This window comes from Cherax quadricarinatus, chromosome 62 (genome assembly GCF_038502225.1).
Source record: "Cherax quadricarinatus isolate ZL_2023a chromosome 62, ASM3850222v1, whole genome shotgun sequence".
NCBI lineage: Eukaryota > Metazoa > Arthropoda > Malacostraca > Decapoda > Parastacidae > Cherax > Cherax quadricarinatus.
This window is the reverse complement of record NC_091353.1, coordinates 8,556,916-8,575,255: the sequence shown is the minus strand read 5'-3', so window position 1 is coordinate 8,575,255 and position 18,340 is coordinate 8,556,916. Positions and strand designations below refer to the sequence as shown.

General features: G+C 38.8%; 1 protein-coding gene across 8 annotated transcripts in view; it reads left to right on the top strand.

Moving 5' to 3' along the window:
- Rcd1 (Reduction in Cnn dots 1) overlaps nt 1–18,340 on the top strand; it is a 130,250-nt gene that overhangs the window by 45,119 nt on the left and 66,791 nt on the right. For all 8 annotated transcript variants that reach the window (XR_011393737.1, XM_070098370.1, XM_070098371.1 and 5 more), the window contains one exon: nt 16,911–17,058. Coding sequence is in view for 7 of the 8 variants with exons in the window: in XM_070098370.1 (XP_069954471.1) it covers nt 16,911–17,058 (148 nt within the window). In the remaining variant the exon portion in view is untranslated. The remainder of the gene's footprint in view (nt 1–16,910; nt 17,059–18,340) is intronic.

Genomic DNA, 18,340 nt, shown 5'->3' with positions numbered 1-18,340 from the left:
TCCTGCAGCACACAGTGCATAATGAGAAAAAAAAAACTTTGACCATTTTTTTTTAATAAATCAGCGACTTTGCAGTGTATTTTTGTATGGTATTTATTGTTGTATTCTAGTTTTCTTGGTCTCATTTTATAGAATGGAAGACATATTACGGAAATTGAGATGATTTTGACTGGTTTTACAATGAAAGGTGCCTTGAAATTGAGCTCAAAGTAGCAGAAATGTTCGATTTTTACCAAACTTCAAAAGTAAACAAATCGTGCCAAGCGTGCCATACACGTCAACTGGTGAGTCTAATATTCTTTCACAAGTGCACCAATAATATTTATACCACTTTTTACACTAATGCAGTAGTCTGCATAACAGTAAATCTTATATTTTTTGTGAGAATAAAAATTCAATGTGGAAAGCAAAAGAATATAAGAGGGGCCTTGAGACGTGACTAATGACTAGAGGAAATGTCATTTTAGTGCCAGGAATGTCTTTCTTGTTTATTCTGGACCCTATTCGGAAATTGGCATCTTTTGAAATTTGTGTGAAATTGGCAAAATTGCTAAATTCTGACCACTGTACTGGATAGTTGAATTTATAAATGGGTGGTTTCTTGCACCCATTCGATAGAAAAATGGAGTTCTAGCGAAATATTCATGTTTTTTGTCGACTAGTACAGTGAAATTGGCCGAAAATGGGGCTCAAAGTGGGCAAAATCGCCGATGCGTAAACATCGCCGAGACCGCTACCTTTGCGAGAGCATAATTCCGTAAGTTTTCTATCAAATTTCAAACTTTTGGTGTCGTTATGATCGGGAAAAGATTCTCTATCTTTTCATAAGAGAAAATCATTTTTTTTTTTTTTTAAATTTGGCCGACCCTGAGAACGAGTTTCGGAGAGGGCCTGTCGACCCTCAAAGGGTTAAAAAACTGTATCTCTAATGTGTATTAATATCTTTCATGTACCGTACATTAACCCTTAACCCTTTGAGGGTTTTCGTCGTACTAGTACGTTTTACGCGTAGGGGTTTTTGACGTACTAGTACTCATAAATTCTAGCGGCCTCAAATCTAGTGGGAGAAAGCTGGTAGGCCTTCATATGAAAGAATGGGTCTATGTGGTCAGTGTGCACAGTCTAAAAAAAATCCTTCAGCACACAGTGCATAATGAGAAAAAAAAAACTTTGACCACTTTTTTTGAATAAATCAGCGACTTTGCAGTGTATTTTTGTATGGTATTTATTGTTGTATTCTAGTTTTCTTGGTCTCATTTTATAGAATGGAAGACATATTACAGAAATTGAGATGATTTTGACTGGTTTTACAATGAAAGGTGCCTTGAAATTGAGCTCAAAGTAGCAGAAATGTTCGATTTTTACCAAACTTCAAAAGTAAACAAATCGTGCCAAGCGTGCAATACACGTCAACTGGTGAGTCTAATATTCTTTCACAAGTGCAACAATAATATTTATACCATTTTTTACACTAATGCAGTAGTCTGCATAACAGTAAATCTTATATTTTTTGTGAAAATAAAAATTCAAAGTGGAAAGCAAAAGAATATAAGAGGGGCCTTGAGACATGACTAATGACTAGAGGAAATGTCATTTTAGTGCCAGGAATGTCTTTCTTGTTTATTCTGGACCCTATTCGGAAATTGGCATCTTTTGAAATTTGTGTGAAATTGGCAAAATTGCTAAATTCTGACCACTGTACTGGATAGTTGAATTTCATAAATGAGTGGTTTCTTGCACCCATTCGATAGAAAAAATGTAGTTCTAGCGAAATATTCATGTTTTTTGTCGACTAGTACAGTGAAATTGGCCGAAAATGGGGCTCAAAGTGGGCAAAATCGCCGATGCGTAAACATCGCTGAGACCGCTAACTTTGCGAGAGCATAATTCCGTAAGTTTTCTATCAAATTTCAAACGTTTGGTGTCTTTATGATCGGGGAAAGATTCTCTATCTTTTCATAAGAGAAAATAATTTTTTTTTTTTTTTAAATTTGGCCGACCCTGAGAACGAGTTTCGGAGAGGGCCTGTCGACCCTCAAAGGGTTAAATGGTCCAAATAAATCGACGTTCAAATTCATAGTGCTACAAAAGTAGATCTACTTTTTTTTAAATATTTTCAAATATAACAAAAAAATAATGTAGATGAAAGTTTTTTTGCAGGTTTTTCAAATGTAAAACAAAAGAGAAGATCTACATTTTTTTATATACTTTCAGATGTTGAAAAAACGTATATATACGTTTGGACCATTTAAGGGTTAATATCTCTAATGTGTATTAATATCTGCAGTTTGTTGAGTTAAGAGGTTGCTAAAAATATCGCCTCTGGTTGTGGTATTTTATTTACCTGGAAAACTATATACAGCAAGCATTGAATAATATATTGTCAAGTTGCTGTAACCCTTTCAGGGTTTCTGACGTACTAGTACGGCTTACGCACCAGGGTTTTTGACGTACTAGTATGCCTAAATTCTAGCGCCCTCAAATCTAGTGAGAGAAAGCTGGTAGGCCTACACATGAAAGAATGGGTCTATGTGGTCAGTGTGTGCAGTATAAAAAAAATCCTGCAGCACACAGTGCGTAATGAGAAAAAAAAACTTTGACAGTGTTTTTGGTTTAAAACAGCGACTTTGCACTGTATTTTCGTAATGTATTTATGATGGTATTCTAATTTTCCTGGTCTCATTTTATAGAATGGAAGACATATTACAGAAATTAAGACGATTTTGATTGATTTTACAATGAAAAGTACCTTGAAATTGAGTTCAAGGTGGCAGAAATCTTTGATTTTTGCCAAATTTCAAAAGTAAACAAATCATGCTACGCATCCAATACACGTCAACTGGTGAGTCTGATATTCTTTCACAAGTGCGCTGTTATTATTTATACCATTTCTACACTAATGCAGTAGTCTGCATAACAGTAAATCTTCTATTTTTTGTGAGAATAAAAATTCAAAGTGAAAAACAAAAGAATGTAAGAGGGGCATGGGGACATGACTAATGAACAGAGGAAATGTTATTTTAGTGCCAGGAATGTCTTTCTTGTTTATTCTGGACCCTATTTGGAAATTGGCATCTTTTGAAATTTGTGTGAAATTGACAAAATTGCTAAATTCTGACCACTGTATTGGATAGTTGAAATCAGTGAATGGGTGGTTTCTTGTACTCATTCGATAAAAAAAATGGAGTTCTAGCGAAATAGTTATGATTTTTGTCGACTAGTACACTGGAATTGGCCGAAAATAGGGCTCAAAGTGGGCAAAATCGCCGATGCGTAAACATCATTGAGACCGCTAACTTTGGGAGAGCATAATTCCGTAAGTTTTCCATCAAATTTCATACTTTTGGTGTCATTATGATCAGGAAAAGATTATCTTTTCATGAGAAAAAATTATTTTTTTTTTTTTTTGAAAATCTGTCGACCCTGAGAACAAGTCTGGGAGAGGGCCTGTCGACCCTGAAAGGGTTAAAACTGTGCCACTGCATTAATGTTAGATGGTAATATACTTCAGATTCAAGCTAAACATTTTTCACTGGTTGTCTGACATCCAATGGAATTCCACAACACAGTTTTATTTTCTGATTTATTTTCTAAAACATCTCTCTCCCATTGAAGTAGAGTAACACCCCCCAAAAAAAAAGATGTGCATGCCAGATGTGCATGGACATCACAATTCAGATGACCCCACTAAATATTATACATGTAATGTTTTTTTGCTGATTTATTCACTATCCTGATCATTATTGTTGAAATTCCGTTTAATCCCAGGCCCATTAACAGTTTTCCATTTTCTCAGTCCACATTTGTCTTGTGGCTATTTCCTGTGACTCTTGGCCTCCTTACCTTATGTGGAGACGTTTGAATTATTCACGTTTAACAATGGTACCATTTGTTCACTAGCTACCTTTGGCATATATAGGTGTATCAAAAGAGGGGAAGGGCAGTTAAGAAATCAATATACAGTGGACCCCCGCATAACGATTACCTCCGAATGCGACCAATTATGTTAGTGTATTTATGTAAGTGCGTTTGTACGTGTATGTTTGGGGGTCTGAAATGGACTAATCTACTTCACAATATTCCTTATGGGAATAAATTCGGTCAGTACTGGCACCTGAACATACTTATGGAGTGAAAAAATATCGTTAACCGGGGGTCCACTGTATTCAGTTAAAGAGAGAAATAAAAAAAGGAATAAGAAAAGCAAAAGGGGATTATGAGGCTAAGGTCGCAAAGAATTCGAAGACTAACCCAAAAGGGTTCTTTCAAGTATACAGAAGTAAGATTAGAGACAGGATAGGCCCACCTAAGAGTAGCTCAGGTCAGATCACTGGCAGTGATAGGAATGTGTGAAATTTTCAGTTCTTACTTCCTCTCAGTCTTTACTCAGGAAGATACTAGCAAAATTCCAGAATTAATAATTTATGTAGAACAGGACAATAATAAACTATGCACGATTGCAGTAACTAGTGACATGGTCCTCAGATAAATAGAGAAATTAAAACCTAACAAATCCCCAGGTCCTGATGAATTGTTTGCAAGGGTTTTAAAGGAATGTAAAGAGGAACTTTGCAAACCCTTGGCTAATCTTTTCAACATATCACTACAAACTGGCATAGTGCCTGATAAGTGGAAAATTGCAAATGTAATACCTATTTACAAGGCAGGTGACAGGTCCTTAGCTTCGAACTATAGACCAATAAGCCTTACCTCCATAGTGGGAAAATTTATGGAATCAATAATTGCCGAGGCAATTCGTAGCCATCTTGATAGGCATAAATTGATAAATGAATCTCAACACGGTTTTACCAAGGGGCATTCCTGTCTTACGAATTTACTAACTTTTTTTGCTAAGGTGTTTGAGGAGGTAGATCATGGTAATGAATATGATATTGTGTATATGGACTTCAGTAAGGCTTTCGATGAGTTCCACATTAGAGACTTTTGAGGACATTTAAGGCACACGGAATAGGAGGAGAAATTTTTTCCTGGGTAGAGACGTGGTTGACAAATAGGCAGCAAAGAGTTTGCATAAATGGGGAGAAATCAGAATGGGGGCACATCACAAGCGGTGTTCTGCAGGGGTCAGTGTTGGGTCCCTTGTTGTTTACAATTTACATAAATGATATAGATGAGGGAATAAATAGCGACATAACCAAATTTGCTGATGACACCAATATAGGCCGTCCAATTCATTCTGTTGAGGACATTAGTGCACTCCAGGATGATTTGAATAGACTGATGCAGTGGTTGGAGAAGTGGCAGATGCAGTTTAATATAGACAAATGCCAAGTGAGTGTAAAACGAAAGCCTGTAATTGTTTTATATGATAGTAGGATTGCTGGTGTCTTTTGTCTGTCTCATAAACATGCAAGATTTCAGGTATGTCTTGCTACTTACACTTAGGTCACACTACACATACATATACAAGCATATATATACACACCCCTCTGGGTTTTCTTCTATTTTCTTTCTAGTTCTTGTTCTTGTTTATTTCCTCTTATCTCCATGGGAAAGTGGAACAGAATTCTTCCTCCGTAAGCCATGCGTGTTGTAAGAGACGGCTAAAATGCCGGGAGCAAGGGGCTAGTAACCCCTTCTCCTGTATAAATTACTAAATTTAAAAAGAGAAACTTTCGTTTTTCTTTTTGGGCCACCCTGCCTGGGTGGGATACAGCTGGTGTATTGAAAGAAAGAAAATGCAAAGTGCTAAATGTTGGACAGGACAATAACCATGCCACTTATAAACTGAATAATTTAGATCTTAATACAGTAGGGCCCCACTTTACGGTGTTTTGCCTTACGGCGTTCTGCTAATATGGCGATGTCAAATTATGACCAAAATTTGCTATACGGCAAGCGGTCTTTCAAATACGGCGCGCCCCACCCGGTTTGTTTACATTCTTCGTGGCCACATCTATTATGTCAGGAAACTTTCTAAAATTTCAAGTGTTTTAAAGTTACTGCGTATTTTATATGTACTCTGATAATTATACTTATGTGTACCTGTATCTAAATATACTTACACACTGTGCTGGTGTGCAGGTACACATTAAAATCACTAAGTCTCTCTACTCATGACACCAATACTACATAATAATAATCACTCTTGGGCACATTAAATATCTTATTTTAAATTAATATAGGCATTTTCATTAATCCGTCTATGATAATTTCCTCAAAATTATATATGAAACCTGTTACATAGCATATAAACATGATAAATACACTCACAGAATAAAAATTTACGTAAATATGAGATTTGTTTACAAAGCAGTTGTGTGTGGTGTCGGAAGAATTACGTTTTCTCTAGTCAAACTGGGGGGTAACTGTTGAAAAATATTCTTTTCGTATGCCTTCACTCTATATATAGCAATTCATGACCCTTGTGGGTTTAGTGCTTTTCATTATAATAATAATAATAATAATAATAATAATGATATGTTCATTCAATCTAAAAATGGTGTGTTGCTGTTTATTTATTCTATACTAACTTGTACAACTTGTACACAGTGTAAGAGTATTTGTATTGTGAGGTAATTATTATTATAATAAAAAAAATATTGAGGCAAATGTTTTACAAACTCTTACAAACGTACGTGAATGAACTAAAAGTAGACACGTATTAATACGCATTTATTTCGCCTGACCAAGTGATCACCCACTACCTGTTCAGTTTGTATTCTTACATTGTCTGAACTCTGTATATCGTTCTCTCTCTCGTTTACTCTTTCGTTAACTAGTTGCCTCCCATTGACGATGGCGTCTAAGGTTAGCTGTGATAAAAAGAGGAGTCGTAAGACTCTTGCTTTAAGTGCCAAGTTAGAGGATGATGGTGTGCCATTCTAATTTTATACAATAAACACCCTGCCACTCACCTCTCACACATTAATATTAATATTTTAAGGTAAGTAATAAGTGTACTCTGTGTGTATCTTACCTTTTTATTGTGTTTTTAATGCCTATTTCTGTTGCTAACTAAATATAAGTTAGTGTAAACTTGTTGTCTGGCATTTATTGCATATTTTATACGTGCTCTGATAATAATACTTGTGGACCTGTGTGGTAGCTGGGCGGAGGGACAGCATTATGTTTTCTCTGCTCAGCCATCAGAGAAAACGTGTATGAATCTGCGTTTGGCCCAGTCACTCCCCCACTCCGCTTTTGTTTACAGTTTTCGGCATGAATTATTCATTACATCTCCCTTCGTTTATGATGGCATCTAAAGGTAATTGTTAGAAACGATTAAATTCAGTGAACAAGGTATGTCGATACTAATAATATGGCTCTGGGCCATGGTGTAGGTAGCCCGCCTGGGCTACACCTACCAGCTACCTACACTGACTTCCTACAAATAAATACTACTCACCTCTCTTCCTATATTAAGACTACACATATTTTAAGGTAAATAGTGAGTGTACTGTATGTGTATTTTAACTCTCTGGGATGTTTTAAATATCGTATATTAACCCTTAAACGGTCCAAACAGATCGACGTTCAAATTCGTATTGCTACAAAAGTAGATCTACTTTTTTTTACATATTTTCAAATAGGTAGTAGGTTGGTAGACAGCAACCACCCAGGGAAGTACTACCGTCCTGCCAGATGACTGTGAAACAAAAACCTGTAACTGTTTTGCGTGATGGTAGGATTGCTGGTTTCTTTTTCTGTCTCATAAACACGCTAGATAACAGGGATATCTTGCTACTCCTACTTACACTTTGGTCACACTTCACAGACACGCACATGCATATATATATATATATACATACATCTAGGTTTTTCTCCTTTTTCTAAATAGCTCTTGTTCTTCTTTATTTCTTCTATTGTCCATGGGGAAGTGGAAAAGAATCGTTCCTCCGTAAGCCATGCGTGTCGTATGAGGCGACTAAAATGCCGGGAGCAATGGGCTAGTAACCCCTTCTCCTGTAGACATTTACTAAAAAAGAGAAGAAGAAAAACTTTATAAAACTGGGATGCTTAAATGTGCGTGGATGTAGTGCGGATGACAAGAAACAGATGATTGCTGATGTTATGAATGAAAAGAAGTTGGATGTCCTGGCCCTAAGCGAAACAAAGCTGAAGGGGGTAGGAGAGTTTCAGTGGGGGGAAATAAATGGGATTAAATCTGGAGTATCTGAGAGAGTTAGAGCAAAGGAAGGGGTAGCAGTAATGTTAAATGATCAGTTATGGAAGGAGAAAAGAGAACATGAATGTGTAAATTCAAGAATTATGTGGATTAAAGTAAAGGTTGGATGCGAGAAGTGGGTCATAATAAGCGTGTATGCACCTGGAGAAGAGAGGAATGCAGAGGAGAGAGAGAGATTTTGGGAGATGTTAAGTGAATGTATAGGAGCCTTTGAACCAAGTGAGAGAGTAATTGTGGTAGGGGACCTGAATGCTAAAGTAGGAGAAACTTTTAGAGAGGGTGTGGTAGGTAAGTTTGGGGTGCCAGGTGTAAATGATAATGGGAGCCCTTTGATTGAACTTTGTATAGAAAGGGGTTTAGTTATAGGTAATACATATTTTAAGAAAAAGAGGATAAATAAGTATACAAGATATGATGTAGGGATAAATGACAGTAGTTTGTTGGGTTATGTATTGGTAGATAAAAGACTGTTGAGTAGACTTCAGGATGTACATGTTTATAGAGGGGCCACAGATATATCAGATCACTTTCTAGTTGTAGCTACACTGAGAGTAAAAGGTAGATGGGATACAAGGAGAATAGAGGAATCAGGGAAGAGAGAGGTGAAGGTTTATAAACTAAAAGAGGAGGCAGTTAGGGTAAGATATAAACAGCTATTGGAGGATAGATGGGCTAATGAGAGCATAGGCAATGGGGTCGAAGAGGTATGGGGTAGGTTTAAAAATGTAGTGTTAGAGTGTTCAGCAGAAGTTTGTGGTTACAGGAAAGTGGGTGCAGGAGGGAAGAGGAGCGATTGGTGGAATGATGATGTAAAGAGAGTAGTAAGGGAGAAAAAGTTAGCATATGAGAAGTTTTTACAAAGTAGAAGTGATGCAAGGAGGGAAGAGTATATGGAGAAAAAGAGAGAGGTTAAGAGAGTGGTGAAGCAATGTAAAAAGAGAGCAAATGAGAGAGTGGGTGAGATGTTATCAACAAATTTTGTTGAAAATAAGAAAAAGTTTTGGAGTGAGATTAACAAGTTAAGAAAGCCTAGAGAACAAATGGATTTGTCAGTTAAAAATAGGAGAGGAGAGTTATTAAATGGAGAGTTAGAGGTATTGGGAAGATGGAGGGAATATTTTGAGGAATTGTTAAATGTTGATGAAGATAGGGAAGCTGTGATTTCGTGTATAGGGCAAGGAGGAATAACATCTTGTAGGAGTGAGGAAGAGCCAGTTGTGAGTGTGGGGGAAGTTCGTGAGGCAGTAGGTAAAATGAAAGGGGGTAAGGCAGCCGGGATTGATGGGATAAAGATAGAAATGTTAAAAGCAGGTGGGGATATAGTTTTGGAGTGGTTGGTGCAATTATTTAATAAATGTATGGAAGAGGGTAAGGTACCTAGGGATTGGCAGAGAGCTTGCATAGTTCCTTTGTATAAAGGCAAAGGGGATAAAAGAGAGTGCAAAAATTATAGGGGGATAAGTCTGTTGAGTATACCTGGTAAAGTGTATGGTAGAGTTATAACTGAAAGAATTAAGAGTAAGACGGAGAATAGGATAGCAGATGAACAAGGTGGCTTTAGGAAAGGTAGGGGGTGTGTGGACCAGGTGTTTACAGTGAAACATATAAGTGAACAGTATTTAGATAAGGCTAAAGAGGTCTTTGTGGCATTTATGGATTTGGAAAAGGCGTATGACAGGGTGGATAGGGGGGCAATGTGGCAGATGTTGCAAGTGTATGGTGTAGGAGGTAGGTTACTGAAAGCAGTGAAGAGTTTTTACGAGGATAGTGAGGCTCAAGTTAGAGTATGTAGGAAAGAGGGAAATTATTTCCCAGTAAAAGTAGGCCTTAGACAAGGATGTGTGATGTCACCGTGGTTGTTTAATATATTTATAGATGGGGTTGTAAGAGAAGTAAATGCGAGGGTCTTGGCAAGAGGTGTGGAGTTAAAAGATAAAGAATCACACACAAAGTGGGAGTTGTCACAGCTGCTCTTTGCTGATGACACTGTGCTCTTGGGAGATTCTGAAGAGAAGTTGTGGAGATTGGTGGATGAATTTGGTAGGGTGTGCAAAAGAAGAAAATTAAAGGTGAATGCAGGAAAGAGTAAGGTTATGAGGATAACAAAAAGATTAGGTGATGAAAGATTGGATATCAGATTGGAGGGAGAGAGTATGGAGGAAGTGAACGTATTCAGATATTTGGGAGTGGACGTGTCAGCGGATGGGTCTATGAAAGATGAGGTGAATCATAGAATTGATGAGGGAAAAAGAGTGAGTGGTGCACTTAGGAGTCTGTGGAGACAAAGAACTTTGTCCTTGGAGGCAAAGAGGGGAATGTATGAGAGTATAGTTTTACCAACGCTCTTATATGGGTGTGAAGCATGGGTGATGAATGTTGCAGCGAGGAGAAGGCTGGAGGCAGTGGAGATGTCATGTCTGAGGGCAATGTGTGGTGTGAATATAATGCAGAGAATTCGTAGTTTGGAAGTTAGGAGGAGGTGCGGGATTACCAAAACTGTTGTCCAGAGGGCTGAGGAAGGGTTGTTGAGGTGGTTCGGACATGTAGAGAGAATGGAGCGAAACAGAATGACTTCAAGAGTGTATCAGTCTGTAGTGGAAGGAAGGCGGGGTAGGGGTCGGCCTAGGAAAGGTTGGAGGGAGGGGGTAAAGGAGGTTTTGTGTGCGAGGGGCTTGGACTTCCAGCAGGCATGCATGAGCGTGTTTGATAGGAGTGAATGGAGACAAATGGTTTTTAATACTTGACGTGCTGTTGGAGTGTGAGCAAAGTAACATTTATGAAGGGGTTCAGGGAAACCGGCAGGCCGGACTTGAGTCCTGGAGATGGGAAGTACAGTGCCTGCACTCTGAAGGAGGGGTGTTAATGTTGCAGTTTAAAAACTGTAGTGTAAAGCACCCTTCTGACAAGACAGTGATGGAGTGAATGATGGTGAAAGTTTTTCTTTTTCGGGCCACCCTGCCTTGGTGGGAATCGGCCAGTGTGATAATAAAATAAAAAAATTTCAAATACAGTGGACCCCCGGTTAACGATTTTAATCCGTGCAAGAGGGGTAATTGTTATGCGAAATAATCGTTATGTGAATGAATTTTCCCCATAAGAAATAATGGAAATAAAATTAATCCGTGCAAGACACCCAAAAGTATGAAAAAAAATTTTTTTTACCACATGAAATGTTAATTTTAATACACACAAACTGAAAAAGGCATGCACACTTACATGACACTTACTTTTATTGAAGATCTGGTGATGATTGATGGGATGGGAGGAGGGGAGAGCATTATCTTCTTACTGTTTAGAAGGGGAATCCCCTTCCATTAGGACTTGAGGTAGCAAGTCCTTTTCTGGGGTTACTTCCCTTCTTCTTTTAATGCCACTAGGGCCAGCTTCAGAGTCACTGGACTTCTTTCGCACAAGATATCTGTCCATAGTGGCCTGTACCTCTCGTTCCTTTATCACTTCCCTAAAGTGTTTCACAACATTGTCAGTGTACAGGTTGCCAACACGGCTTGCAATAGCTGTGTGAGGGTGATTTTCATCCATGAAGGTTTGCACTTCAAGCCACTTTGCACAGATTTCCTTTATCTTTGTAGTAGGCAACTTCTTCAATTTCTCTCTCCCCTCCTCTGAACCAGTTTCCCCAGGTCTGGCCTCTTGCTCTTGAAGTTGATCTATCAGCTCATCAGTGGTTAGTTCTTCATTGTCCTCCTCCACCAACTCTTCCACATCCTCCCCACTAACCTCCAACCCCAAGGACTTTCCCAATGCCACAATGGATTCCTCAACTGGCATAATCCTCTCAGGGTTAGCCTCAAACCCTTCAAAATCCCTTTTGTCTACACATTCTGGCCACAGTTTCTTCCAAGCAGAGTTCAAGGTCCTCTTAGTCACTTCCTCCCAAGCCTTACCTATAAGGTTTACACAATTGAGGATATTAAAGTGATCTCTCCAAAACTCTCTTAGAGTCAGTTGAGTTTCTGAGGTCATTACAAAGCACCTTTCAAACAGAGCTTTTGTGTACAGTTTCTTGAAGTTGGAAATAACCTGCTGGTCCATGGGCTGCAGGAGAGGAGTGGTATTAGGAGGCAAAAACTTCACCTTAATGAAGCTCATGTCCCCATAAAGTCGCTCTGCCACGTCTGTAGGATGACCAGGGGCATTGTCTAACACCAGGAGGCACTTAAGTTCTAATTTCTTTTCAGTTAGGTAATCTTTCACATTGGGGGCAAATGCATGGTGTAACCAGTTATAGAAAAATTCCCTAGTGACCCATGCCTTACTGTTTGCCCTCCACAGCACACACAAATTATCCTTGAGGACATTCTTTTGCCTGAACGCTCTGGGAGTTTCAGAGTGATACACTAATAAAGGCTTCACTTTGCAATCACCAGTAGCATTGGCACACATGAGAAGAGTAAGCCTGTCTTTCATAGGCTTATGTCCTGGGAGTGCCTTTTCCTCCTGAGTAATGTAGGTCCTGCTTGGCATTTTCTTCCAGAACAGGCCTGTTTCATCACAATTAAACACTTGTTCAGGTTTCAGTCCTTCAGTTTCTATGTACTCCTTGAATTCCTGCACATATTTTTCAGCCGCTTTGTGGTCCGAACTGGCAGCCTCACCATGCCTTATCACACTATGGATGCCACTACGCTTCTTAAATCTCTCAAACCAACCTTTGCTGGCCTTAAATTCACTCACATCATCACTAGTTGCAGGCATTTTTTTAATTAAATCCTCATGCAACTTCCTAGCCTTTTCACATATGATCGCTTGAGAGACGCTATCTCCTGCTAGCTGTTTTTCATTTATCCACACCAATAAGAGTCTCTCAACATCTTCCATCACTTGCGATCTTTGTTTCGAAAACACAGTTAAACCTTTGGCAAGAACAGCTTCCTTGATTGTCTTTTTGGTGCCCACAATAGTAGCGATGGTTGATTGGGGTTTCTTGTACAACTTGACTAGGTCGGCGATACGCACTCCACTTTCATACTTATCAATGATCTCTTTCTTCATTTCAATGGGAATTCTCACCCTTATTGGTGTACGGTTGGCACTAGAAGCTTTCTTGGGGCCCATGGTCACTTATTTTCCAGAAACAGCACCGAAAACACTGTAATAATACGAAAAATTCCGAGTGTATGCTTGGATGTTACCGCGGAGGCTGGCTGGTAAACAATGGCACGGGCGGCACATGTGAGGCTGGCTGAGGGCGCACATTGGACGCGTCTCGGACGAAAATCGGTGAGCGGGTTTTTAATCGGTATGCGCGGCAAAAATTTTGCGATTAAAGTAAGCGGTATGCGAAATAATCGCTATGTGATGCCATCGTTATGCGGGGGTCCACTGTATAACAATAAAAAATAAATGTAGATAAAAGTTTCTTTTACACGTTTTCAAATGTAAAACAAAAAAGAAGATCTACATTTTTTTACATACTTTCAGATGTTGAAAAAACGTATATATACGTTTGGACCGTTTAAGGGTTAAGTATGAGACGGGGAGCCAGGGCTACCTACACCTGGGCTACCTACACCTGACTTACAAATAAGTACTACTCACCTCTCTACATTAAGATTACAAATACAGTGGACCCCCGGTTTACGATATTATTTCATTCCAGAAGTATGTTCAGGTGCCATTACTGAACGAATTTGTTCCCATAAGGAATATTGTGAATTAGATTAGTCCATTTCAGACCCCCAAACATACACGTACAAACGCACTTACATAAATACACTTACATAATTGGTCACATTGGGAGGTGATCGTAAACCGGGGGTCCACTGTACTTTAAGATAAGTAATGAATGTACTGTGAATGTATTTTACTTTGTTTTTAATGCCTAGTTATATTACTAACTTAATATAATTTAGTGTAAACTTGTTGTCTGGCATTTGTGCATGTTTATAAATGGAAAAAATGGCGTTCTGCCTTCCGGCGATGTCTGCTTTCCGGCGACAGCCTGGAACCTAACCCACCGTATAAGTGGGGCCCTGCTGTACTACTGATTGCAAAAAGGATTTAGGAGTTCTGGTTAGCAGTAATCTGAAACCAAGACAACAGTGCATAAGTGTTCGCAATAAAGCTAACAGAATCCTTGGCTTAATATCAAGAAGTATAAATAATAGAAGCCCTCAGGTTGTTCTTCAACTCTATATATCCTTGGTTAGGCCTCATTTAGATTATGCTGCACAGCTCTGGTCACCATATTACAGAATGGATATAAATGCACTGGAAAATGTACAGAGGAGGATGATAAAGTTGATCCCATGTATCAGAAATCTTCCCTATGAGGATAGACTGAGGGCCCTGAATCTGCACTCTCTAGAAAGGCATAGAATTAGGGGGTATATGATTGAGGTGTATAAATGGAAAACAGGAATAAATAAAGGGGATGTAAATAACGTGCTGAAAATATCCAGCCAAGACAGGACTCGCAGCAATGGCTTCAAGTTGGAAAAGTTCAGATTCAGGAAGGATATAGGAAAGCACTGGTTTGGTAATAGAGTTGTGGGTGAGTGGAACAAACTCCCAAGTACCGTCATAGACGCTAAGACGTTGTGTAGTTTTAAAAATAGGTTGGATAAATACACGAGTGGATGTGGGTGGGTGTGTGTTGGACCTGACTAGCTTGGGCTACCATATCTGGTGCCGTGCTCCTTCCTTAAGTGGAAGTGACCTGACTAGGTGGTCATTGTTCTAGGCTGGGGGGCTGGCATGGACCTGCTTCACATGGGTCAGTAGGCCTGTTGCAGTGTTCCTTCTTTCTTATATTCTTATTGTACATATGGTTGTAGTTACCTACATAAGAAATCCTACTTAATAGTCTATGTCTAATTTCTAAGTATTCTTTGAGTGTTAGGATTAGTTTGTCCGAAATGCATTGCATAGTAGTGGCTTTCTTTTGTGCCTATCAATGTTGTAGTACATGTAAACTACATTATTTTGTACCCCATAAGGAAAAAACATTTATACAGTGGTACCTCAAGTTATGAACTTAATTCGTTCCAGAAGGCTGTTCGAGTGCCCATAAGGATTAATGTAAATTAGATTAGTCCGTTTCAGACTCCCAAAATACACTTACAAAAGCACTTACAAAAATACACTTACATAATTGTTCGGCTTAGGAGCTGTTCGAAACTCGAGGTACCACTGTATTTATTTGTCTGCCTGTAACCCTAGCAGCCTTTTTTTTTTTTTGTCCTAGAATGGGGAGGTTTACCATTTTATTAATTTTTTTTGTCTAAAATGGGGAGAGTTACCCTTTTATTAAAATTTGCCACAATTTGGAATGACTTCCAAATGTGGTTTGGATTGCGACTGATTGTCTTAGATTTTTTTTGGCCGCCTCCCACTGAGGCAGGGTGACCCAAAAAGAAAAACAAAAGTTTCTCCTTTTAAATTTAGTAATGTATACAGGAGAAGGAGTTACTAGCCTCTTGCTCTCGGCATTTTAGTTGCCTCTTATGACATGCATGGCTTACAGAGGAAGAATTTTCCACTTCCTCATTGAGATGAAAAGAGGTAAATAAGAACAAGAACTATTAAGAAAATAGAAGAAAACTCAGATGGGTGTGTATACATATACATGCATGTCTAGTGTGACCTAAGTATAAAAAGCAAGATATACCTATATATTGTATTTGACAGCTGTTATTTAGCAATAATTTTTTTGTTATAATGGCCAACCGGTGTTGATAGTAATAGATTATTAACCTTTTCAGGGTCGAGAAGCCCTCTCCTAAACTTGTTCTCAGGGTCGAAAATTTTTCGGAAAAAAAATTATTTTTCTTATGAAATGATAGAGAATCTTCTCCCGATCATAATGACACCAAAAGTATGAAATTTGATGGGAAACTTACGGAATTATGCTCTCGTGAAGTTAGCGGTCTCGATGATGTTCATCCATTGGCAATTTCACCCACTTTGAGGGGCCTGGGGATGTGACTAACGAACTGAGAACTTGTTATTTTAGTGCCAGGAATGTCTTTCTTGTTTATTCTGGACCCTATTCGTAAATTGGCATCTTCTGAAATTTGTGTGAAATTGGCAGAATTGCCAATTTCTAACCACTTTATTGGATAGTTGAAATTGGTAAATGGGTAGTTTCTTGTACTCATTCGATAGAAAAAATGGAGTTCTAGCGAAATAAATATGATTTTTATCGACTAGTACACAGGAATTGGCCAAAAATAGAGCTCAAAGTGGGCTCTAGCTTTGCGAGAGCATAATTCCGTAAGTTTTCCATCAAATTTCATACTTTGGGTGTCATTATGATAGGGAAAAGATTCTCTGTCATTTCATAAGAATTTTTTTTTTTTTTTTTTTTTTGTTTTCAAAAATTTTTTGACCCTGAGAACAAGTTTACGAGAGGGCCTCTCGACCCTGAGTGGGTTAAAAGCTGTGACATACGAGACTGTTTAGATGCTTTGTAAATCATTACTATGCAAGAATTTTTAAGAGCAAATTGGTTCATCTACTTGTTAAAACTACCAGTTCAACCAGGTTGTGATGGCTGCAGCCCACTAGCAGCAACAACCTGGTTGGTTCTATTGCTAACAATAAAATATGACAGATTTTCTACAGCCATAAATATTAACAGTGATCGATGATGATTTTTTTTTTTACCATAGTGGCTCTTTCTCACCAAGATAGAGATACCCAAAGAAAAATCTTATTTTCCATTATTCTTTCAATAACTGTCTTGCCAGAATTGCATATGGAGTTTTTGTTTTTCACCTGTTTGTGCATTTTCCTTCAGTATTGACGATGTGGAGGACCTGAGGGTACATTTGCGTGCAGAAACTGGCTTGGTGGTTGTGGGAGGAGCCGACTCTCACCTTCGCTTGTCCTGCCAGAAACGCCATTTAGAAGGTGTCACACAGTCGATGGTTGATAGATGCATTGTGGTAAGCAGGTTTCCTTGATGGATACATTTGTAATTATAAATCTCATTTCTTATAATTAGAGAAGGCTAATCATGGCAGAATTTTCACCTGTGTGTGGAATAGGATGTTTGTAATAGTTTTTTCAACACGTCGGTCATCTCCCACCTAGGCAGGGTGACCCAAAAAGGAAGAAAATCCCCAAAAAGAAAATACTTTCATCATCATTCAACACTTTCACCTCACTCATACATAATCACTGTTTTTGCAGCGGTGCCCAGATACAACAGTTTAGAAGCATTTATGTAAAGATGTATAACATATCCCTCAAAACTGCCAGTATCCCAAACCCCTCCTTTAAAAAGCAGGCATTGTACTTCCCATTTCCAGTACTCAAGTCCAGCTGTATAAAAATAACCCGTTTCCCTGAATTTTTTTTTTTTTTTTTTTTCAACAAGTCGGCCATCTCCCACCGAGGCAGGGTGACCCAAAAAAGAAAGAAAATCCCCAAAAAGAAAATACTTTCATCATCATTCAACACTTTCACCACACTCGCACATTATCACTGTTTTTGCAGAGGTGCTCAGAATACAACAGTTTAGAAGCATACACATATAAAGATACACAACATATCCCTCCAAACTGAATCCCTTCACTAAATATTACCCTGCTCACACTCCAACAGCTCGTCATATCCCAAAAACCATTCTTCTCCATTCACTCCTATCTAACACGCTCACGCATGCTTGCTGGAAGTCCAAGCCCCTCGCCCACAAAACCTCCATTACCCCCTTCCTCCAACGTTTTTGAGGATGACCCCTACCTCGCCTTCCTTCCCCTACAGATTTATACACTCTCCAAGTCATTCTACTTCGATCCATTCTCTCTAAATGACCACACCACCTCAACACCCTCTCTTCAGCCCTCCACACCTTCTCCTAATTTCCACACTCCAAATTTTCTGCATAATATTTATGCCACACATTGCCCTTAGGACACCTCCATTGCCTCTAACCACATCCTTGCTGCAGCATTTACAACCCAAGTTACACACCCATATAAAAGAGTTGGTACCACTATACTTTCATACATTCCCTTCTTTGCGTCCATAGATAACGTTTTTTGTCTCCACATATACCTCAACCTCCATGGGGAAATGGAACAGAATTCTTCCTCCATAAGCTATGCGTGTCATAAGAGGCGACTAAAATGCCGGGAGCAAGGGGCTAGTAACCTCTTCTCCTGTATGTATTACTAAATTTAAAAGGAGAAACTTTTGCTTTTCCTTTTGGGCCACCCCACCTCA